An 8028-nucleotide genomic window follows, 5' to 3' on the forward strand; every position below is an offset into this window, starting at 1 on the left:
AGGTGTGTCACCCTCTGACCACAGGGAAGCTGAGTGGGTAAAAACTTCAGGACATATAACAGGGATAGACCCCATGAGGCCAATCTAGGATGTTTCTGTCCTTCCCCATCACTGGGTTTGTGTTGATACTTTTCCGAGGCCAATTTTGAGAAGAGCCCAGTATAAGGCTCCCAAAAAATGAGCAGATCCCTCTTCCTTGACTTCCGGTCTCTGTTCTACATCCAGGAACACTCAACAGACAGAACATTCCAGAGGCCAGGCCAACAAAGCCACATTCCCGTGGCTCCAACACAGGCGTGCAGTGCAGTGTTCCAGAGCCAAGAGTAAAATCCAGGATCGAGTTCTCATCCTGAAGGATGTGATTCAAATGTCTGCAAGGGCCTGATCTCCAAGGATGAACCTGAGATAGGGAAATAAACAGTTGCTAGGAACATCCCTGGTCTGGAACAGCACCCACAACATTTAATGAATGGGTTTAATTGTTGGCACATTCCCTGGCAAAAGTTCTGGGATGGATCAACCATCATTACTCCATGGGATACCTGGAATAAAACAGAGAGGTGGCACAAAGGATTATTCCCAAGAGGCTGATATCCATCTCTTGGCCTCTGTGCTGGAGATGGTCCTGGAAAAGCTGAATTTTCTGCCACAGCTGTAGCCCATGGATACTGGGACACCTTTATTCCAGATCTTTGCCCTGACCCAGCCAAGCCTTCCGTGCTCCCATGTGTTGGCCAGCCAGGGTGGCACCACCATCCTGAGGCTCCCGAGGAAATTCCAGCCATGGCAGTGCCACACCTCACACATCATCCGAGGCTGGGATGGTAACTTCCCTATAATCTGGCTCAGTGGGCCACCAGCAAGCCCCAAAATGGGAATTGACCCATCGTGTACTTTTGTCCATCATCCCACTTGTCCCTCAAACCGCTCCTGCCAGTGGAGCTGTGGTGGACCACTTCCCATGGCCTTGGAGATCATCTTCTGGCTGACAGCGAGGAGCAGATTTGAATCCTTGGACTTGGTGATTTCTCTCTGGATCTATGTCAGGCAGGAGATATTTGTGTCATCAGTCCTTGGAACTGAGGGAATAGATGTTAATCATGGAATGGTTTGGGTTAAAAGGGACCTCAAAGACCCTCTTGTTTCAACCCCCTGCCATGGGCAGTGACACTTTCCACTATCCTGGGTTGCTCCAAGCCCCATCCCACCTGGCTTTGAACATTTCTAGGGGTGGGGAGTCCACAATCCCGATCATAGTGAAGAGTGACACAAATATTTTTCCATTTTTTTTATCTTAAAAAAAACAAACAAACAGTGAAAACCAGTGAAAACTGGAGGACAGAGCTTTTCCAGTGTGCTCCACTGCTTCAGGATGCTGAGCCTTGGCTTCCCAGGCTTCCAGACTCCCCCAAAGAGTCACCCCTGATGCCATGATGAATCAGGCTGGCCAATCCTTATTCCCTGGAACAGGTCCTGCCCTTTGGTCACTGCCTTGTGACACCTGGCAGCACTGACACACCTCCTCCAGCATTCCCGGGGCACGCAGTCCCCAAGCCTGGCACGGTTTCATCTCTTGGGCAAGAGATGTGGTTTATACTCTCCACACCCAGGTGTAGATCCATGGCAGAGGAATGGCTGCTGCTCCTGGGGTTGTCAGGGCTGACTTCCCCATCCTGTTGATCCAGTTTTACGTCAGCAGAGTCTGTGGTGTCAGAAACCTCCAAAATATCTGTGGATTATAGAAAAAAAAGCTCTTTGTGAGATTTCTCCCAGCTTTTGTTTCCTTGAAAAGGAAGATGTGGCGGGTTTTGGTGTTTCTTTGAACATCCTCTGGCTGAGTGATCCTGGCAGACTTCCAAGTGTTAACAGGGCCTTCACTGTGGTCAGTGATTGATCCCCCTGGACACTCTGAATGTCTTGGATGAGCATCTCCTCTGTTCCAGGGAATTTTGCTCATCTCACTTGGCTCTTGCCAAGAAAATCATGCTGACCCTCAATCATTTTAACCCACATCCATCTTCCACATGTTTTTGGAGGCTCTGCCCCTTCTGCTTTTCCATCTCCTAGGTCCCAGGCTGTGTCAGTCTCCACTCTCTTTTCCCACAGGATGGAGAAGGAAGGGATGAGCAGACACCTGATTGCCCAAGCGGCTTCACTCCAAGGGGCTCCTCCTGCTTCACCCTCTCTGCTCCTTGGTGGCTTGGTGATTCATGGAGATGTCTGCTGATGTTCCAGCACTAAACATCCTGATAGCTCTTTCCTTGGAAGCACAAGTGGGACAGGCAGTCAGGTGGAAGCTGAAGTTATCAGCTCCATCTCCACCCCTTTCATGCAGAGAAATTGTAAAGGCTGAGAACATTTTTCTCTGACTGGTATTGAGCAGGACTAGAAAGCGGATGCTCCGTGGAAAAGGGGACAAAGATATTTTTAACCCTTGCTGGAATTGTTCAAAGCCAGGTTGGATGGGGCATGGAGGCACCTGCAAGGTGTCCCTGTCCCGGGCAGGGGGTGGGAATGAGATTGTCTTTAAGGTCCATTCCAGTCCAAACCATCCGATGATTTTATGATTTCAGACTTTGTAGGTAACCAAGTTATGCATTTCCTGTCCCCGTGAATATCCAGCTTGGCTTACCCTGACTGCAAATGTTGGGAGTTCTCCTAACCCTTCAAATGGACTTGTCATAACCCACCCAGACAATTCCATTAATTTATGCCACTTGTTCCCATTTTCCTTGGAGAAAAGGAAATAACCTGGCCACAGATGCGATGATCAGAACAAAACCCCCACCCAAACACCAGCAGCACTGCTGACCAGAGAGGAATTAAAGGATTAATCCAAATAAATGGTGTGAATTCCCAGAGTGCTTTCACTGCTCCTTGGAATCACCAGCCCAGCCTGAAGGCAATGCTGAGGTGAGAAAACAACCCACCTGCATTCTTGGCCTCTCATCTAATCCGTGATCCCTGCCCACTCTTTCCAAATTGTTGGCTTCCTCATCACTCGGTCCAAAGGCAGGGAAGATTTATATCCTGTCCCCAGGTGAGGGTGTTTTTCCTGGGCTGCGGAGACGACCGGGAGAAGATGAAGTTCTCCCTCCTTGTGGTGCTGGCTTTGGTCCTATTCGCAGCTCAAGGTGAGGTTTGCTCCTAGATAAAGTACAGCTGAGTGTTTTAAAGGGAGGAATGCCTCATATCCAGGGGAAGAAATCACGGGAGAGAGCTCCTCAGCTCTTGGAATGGGCATAGGTAATGGACACAGTGCTCATTCTGGGGGTTTTTATCTAGAATCTCTGTCTGGGTGTGTGAAAAGTTTATCTTTGGACAGGAAATTTCCCCGTCCTGCTGGATTTTTATGGAAACGAGACAGAAAAAAGGAGGCAGTTCCCACTGGTCTGCCTTTGAGAGATTTTCCAGGGTGTTTTCCTGTTGGGGGGGGCAAGGCTGCAGTTATTTCTAAATTTTGATGAAGACAGCACAATTCTCAGTGTTCCTGGCCCACGAGGGCCACACCTCCAACATCTGGCCCTGTGCAGTTGTTTCTACCCATCTCCAAGACCCCACAGCTTGCTGACTTCAGAGATTTTTGGAAAAAAATCAGGGAATTAGGGAGAAATTGGGATGTAGTCTGAATTAATTAATGGTGGTGGGTATTTACATAGTAATTGTGTTATAGATGGTGCTTTATATTTCACTGAGAGGTGGTAAATTAAATCCTTTTTTAAGGAATATGATCCTTTATCCTCTATAGACCAGAGAGAATAAACCTTATCCTCATTTTGGAGAGCGGGACAGGCTTTGCCAGCGCTTGGAACTGTGCCACACGTCTGGTGCAGAAAAAGAATTCCTTGGAATAGTTATTTCTGGCTCATTGTGGCCTAAGAATACTTTTCTGCTATTTAGCTTTGTTCACTCACCAGAACAGTGATCCTGACAGATTTCCAAGCATTAACAAGTCCCGGGAGACAGGGAGGTTGTCCTCAGTGCCAAAATGAAGCCTGGCCTAATCCACATTGGATTATCCAGGCAGTAAAAATTAAGCATTCACTGCATGTGTCTGAGGGCTGAATTCTCACGGCAAAGAGTAAGAAATCCTTCTCCTCATCTTCTTTGTCCCTTAAACCAGGTTCCAGATTTCTTTTGGGGGGGCACTGATGTCCCACCCAAAGACAAAGGCGTGGGAGCCTGACTTTTCTAAGCCATGGAGGTCCCAATTAACACTATTCAGCTGCCAGTGCTTTCTGCCTAATTAGGCTGCAGTTTAATAGTCCCCAGCAAGTATAAAAAGTGACCCCAGGCCTTGGGACATCCTTGGAAACTCCTCCAGGAGTCTCTGCCCTTCCCTGCTCCAAGCATCACATCAAACTTGGTGCCCTCGGCCTATCAAATTGAAGGAGGGGAAATTTAGGTTGGATATATGGGAAAAAATTCTTCCCTGTGAGGGTGGTGAGGCCCTGGCACAGGATTCCCAGAGAAGCTGTGGATGCCCCTGGATCCCTGGAAGTGTCCAGGGCCAGGCTGGATGTGGCATTGGAAGGGTGGATTGGGTCTTGCAGCTCCCCGGCTTTCATCAGACCTGCACCTTGCGTATTTGAGATTCCATGACAAGCAGGGGATAATTTTTGCTGCTGGCATTTCACAGAATCCCAGAATCATTTAGGTTGGAAAAGACCTCCAAGATCCTCTTGGATCACCACCAGAGCTCTGAGTGCCACGTCCAGGCATTCCTTGGATACCTCCAGGGACTCCTCCATCTCCCTGGGCAGCCCATTCTGATGCTGAACCACTCTTTCTGTGAAGAAATTCTTCCTGATGTCCAACCTGAGCCTCCCCTGGTGTAGTTTGAGGCCTTTTCCTCTTGTCCTGCCCCTTGTTCCCAGGGAGCAGAGCCTGACCCACCCCTGGCTTTCCCCTCCTGTCAGGGAGTCATGGAGAGCCAAAAGGTTCCCCCTGAACCTCCTTTTCTCCAGGCTGAGCTGCTTTCCCAGCTCCCTCAGTCGCTCCTCGTGCTCCAGACCCTTCCCCAGCTCCATTCCCTTCTCTGGACACGCTCCAGCCCCTCAAAGCCATGAGGGGACAAACCTGGATGCAGGATTTGAGGCACGGCCTCACCAGTGCCTGGCACAGAGTGACAATCCCTGGCCTGCTCCTCCCGGCCTCACTCTGGCTGGCACAAAGCAATTCCATCTCCCTCTTCCCTGTTTTGTGTCTCTTCCCACAGCAAATGCCCTGTACTGCTACACCTGCAACTGGGAACAAAGCAACTGGAGCTGCCTGAAGGCCGAGAAGTGTTCGGACAAGGACGAGTACTGCGTCACCAACGTGGCCTCTGTAGGAATCGGTAGGTGCTGGCTCTGGACCCCCTCATGGGGATTCAGGGATGGGAGGTGAGGTCTGGATTTGTGGTGGGCTGAGGAGTCGTTGGGAAGTGGGAGGTGGAGCCCTTCCTAACCCATCCTGGCATTCCTGGAAGTTTGAAATCCTTCTCTCCATCACACCCTGAGATTGTCCTCTAGCTGTTGTTTTATTTCTGTGTTGAAAATCAGGGGACATTGGGAGAAGAAGGATCCTTCGGAGGAAGCATAAATAAATTTGAACCTTGATTCCTTGTTCCCTGGGAGCAGAGCCTGACCCCAACCTCAAGGGAGTTGTGCAGAGCCAGAAGGTCCCCCCTGAGCCTCCTTTTCTCCAGGCTGAGCCCCTTTCCCAGCTCCCTCGGGCTCTCTGGGGCTCCAGACCCTTCCCCAGCTCCATTCCCTTCTCTGGACATGCTCAATTTCTTTGTTGCCATGAGGACCCAAAAACCAATCCCAATATTTGAGGTGTGGCCTCACCAGTGACAAGAAAGGGGAAAAATCTCTTCCCTGGTCCTTGGTGGTCACACTATTTCTGATCCAAGCCAGACATAGAGGGAAACAGAATTATTTCCCTCAAATGGAAAAGCCTGGAAATGCAATTTAAATCCAGGAATGAACGTTGTCATCGTACACCTAAAAAAGTTTTGGTATGAGGATCCATGCTGGGAAGTGCTGGATGCCTAGCACGGATATGAAACTCCTTGTGTAGGAGGTCACCAAAAATTCCTGGGCTGTGGGGGGACAATGGGACTCATCAACCCAAGCCCATCCTGCACAAGGACCACTCAACAAACCCCATTGCAAATCCTCTCTCTCCCTTCTCTGTGCCAGGCGTTTTGTCCCTGTGGAAGAGGATCACCAAGAAGTGCTCCAGCACCTGCCCACACCACAACTTCCTCCTGGGCCTGGTCACCTACACCTCCTACTGCTGCCAAAGCTTCCTGTGCAACCTGAGCGCGTGCCCGGGGCCCCGGCTGGCTCGCCCGTGAGGTGCTGGGGGTCCCATTCCGTGTGCTTCTTCAGCTTCCTGATGGAAGGAAATGGACCCTGAAGGACTGAAGAGCTTGGCCAGATTCCCCCAGGAGGGTGTGGACATCAGACACGAGGAATAGATAAAGCATTGTTGTCACTGTCTTATCCTGTGGTGTCTCCCAACCTCCTTCTCACTTTCTTCTCAACCCTGAGCTCTCTGGCTCCAGCAACCCCACCAGAGCTCTGAATGCCACCTCCAGGCATTCCGTGGATGTCTCCAGGGATGGGAACTCCGGCACCTCCCTGGGCAGCCCCTTCCAATGCCTGACCATGCTTTCTGTGAAGAAATTCTTCCTGATGTCCAACCTGAGCCTCCCCTGGTGTAGTTTGAGGCCTTTTCCTCTCATCCTGTCCTTTGTTCCCTGGGAGCAGAGCCTGAACCACCCCTGGCTGCCCCCTCTTTTCAGGGAGTTGTGCAGAGCCAAAAGATCCCCCCTGAGCCTCCTTTTCTCCAGGCTGAGCCCCTTTCTCCCTCAGCTCCCTCAGCTGCTCCTGGTGCTCCAGACCCTTCCCCAGCTCCATTCCCTTCTCTGGACACCATCCAGCCCCTCAATGTCTGTCTTGTCATGCTCTGTTCTGCAGCTTTGGGAGGGAGATGCTCCTTTTGCACTTCCTGCATCTCCAGAGGGGTTTCTCCTGGAATTTAATCCTACTTTGGGTTCAGTTGGAGCCACAGAGTGGAAAATCCTGGGCAAAAATAACAACCGCTCTTATCCGCACATCTGTCCCCACCTCCACTTCCATCATCCATGGGAATCCCATCCTTCACATTTCTTTGCTGTTGTTGGAGCCACATGACCTCACCCAGGGCCAGCAGCTCTCTGGATTCACAATTCCACTTGTAATTGTGTCTTCCAGCAATCCATTAATTCACCTTTTCCTCAGACATTCTCCAAAGCAGGGTAATCATGGAATATCCTGAGTTGGAAGGGATCCACAAAGATCATCAAAGTCCAGCTCCTGGTCCTGCAGGGGACAACCCTGACAATCCCACCCTGAGAGCTTTTTCCAAGCGCTTCTGGAATTCTGTCAGGCTTGGTGCTGTGACACCACTTCCCTGGGGAGTTCCAGTGCTCCAAGACCCTCTGGATGAAGAAGCTTCTCCTAAAATCCAGCCAAACCTTCCCTGACACATCTCCAGTTGTTCCCTCAGGTCCTGGGCGCCAGAGGGAAGAAATCAATGCCTCCTCCTTTGCTTCCCCTCATGAAAAGCATTTGCAGCATTTGGGTCGAGCTGCTGAGGAAACTTAGAGAGGTTTGTTGGGAAAACAGAGAATCCAGAGACAGAAAATATTAGACAGAGATGTTTCCAGAGGCTGCAGAGAAGCAAGGGTAAAAAGGGGCTGGAAAAATAAACAACGACAAGACAACAGAGGTTTTTCATTGCCAGATGTGCTCTGGGTGCCTCTCCTTTCTCCTAAACAACACTTTTTGGAGGAATTTTGCTAATTTTGCTCTGGAAAAATCATGGGAGTGCTTTGACTGGAGTCAAAGCTCCCAGATCTGCAAAACATTCCTCAGCCAAGGGATGACGCTCTGTGTTGTGCTTCCAGCCCAAGCCTGGTAAACAACGGGGACAAAAGGGGCTTTGAGCTGTGCTGAGCAGGGCTGCCTCAGGCTGCAGCCTGGGGCTGATAAGGTT

General features: G+C 50.4%; 1 protein-coding gene across 1 annotated transcript; it reads left to right on the forward strand.

Moving 5' to 3' along the window:
• The first annotated feature begins 225 nt into the window (after positions 1-225).
• LOC111925203 (lymphocyte antigen 6E-like) lies at positions 226-6487 on the forward strand. The gene is made up of 3 exons (XM_023921618.2): positions 226-3134; positions 5219-5338; positions 6186-6487. Exons 1-3 carry the CDS (start codon positions 3083-3085, stop codon positions 6341-6343), a joined length of 330 nt encoding a protein of 109 aa, XP_023777386.1. The 5' UTR covers positions 226-3082; the 3' UTR covers positions 6344-6487.
• Positions 6488-8028: the final 1541 nt, after the last annotated feature.

The sequence above is a fragment of the Cyanistes caeruleus genome, chromosome 1 (genome assembly GCF_971803275.1).
Source record: "Cyanistes caeruleus chromosome 1, bCyaCae1.hap1.1, whole genome shotgun sequence".
Lineage (NCBI taxonomy): Eukaryota > Metazoa > Chordata > Aves > Passeriformes > Paridae > Cyanistes > Cyanistes caeruleus.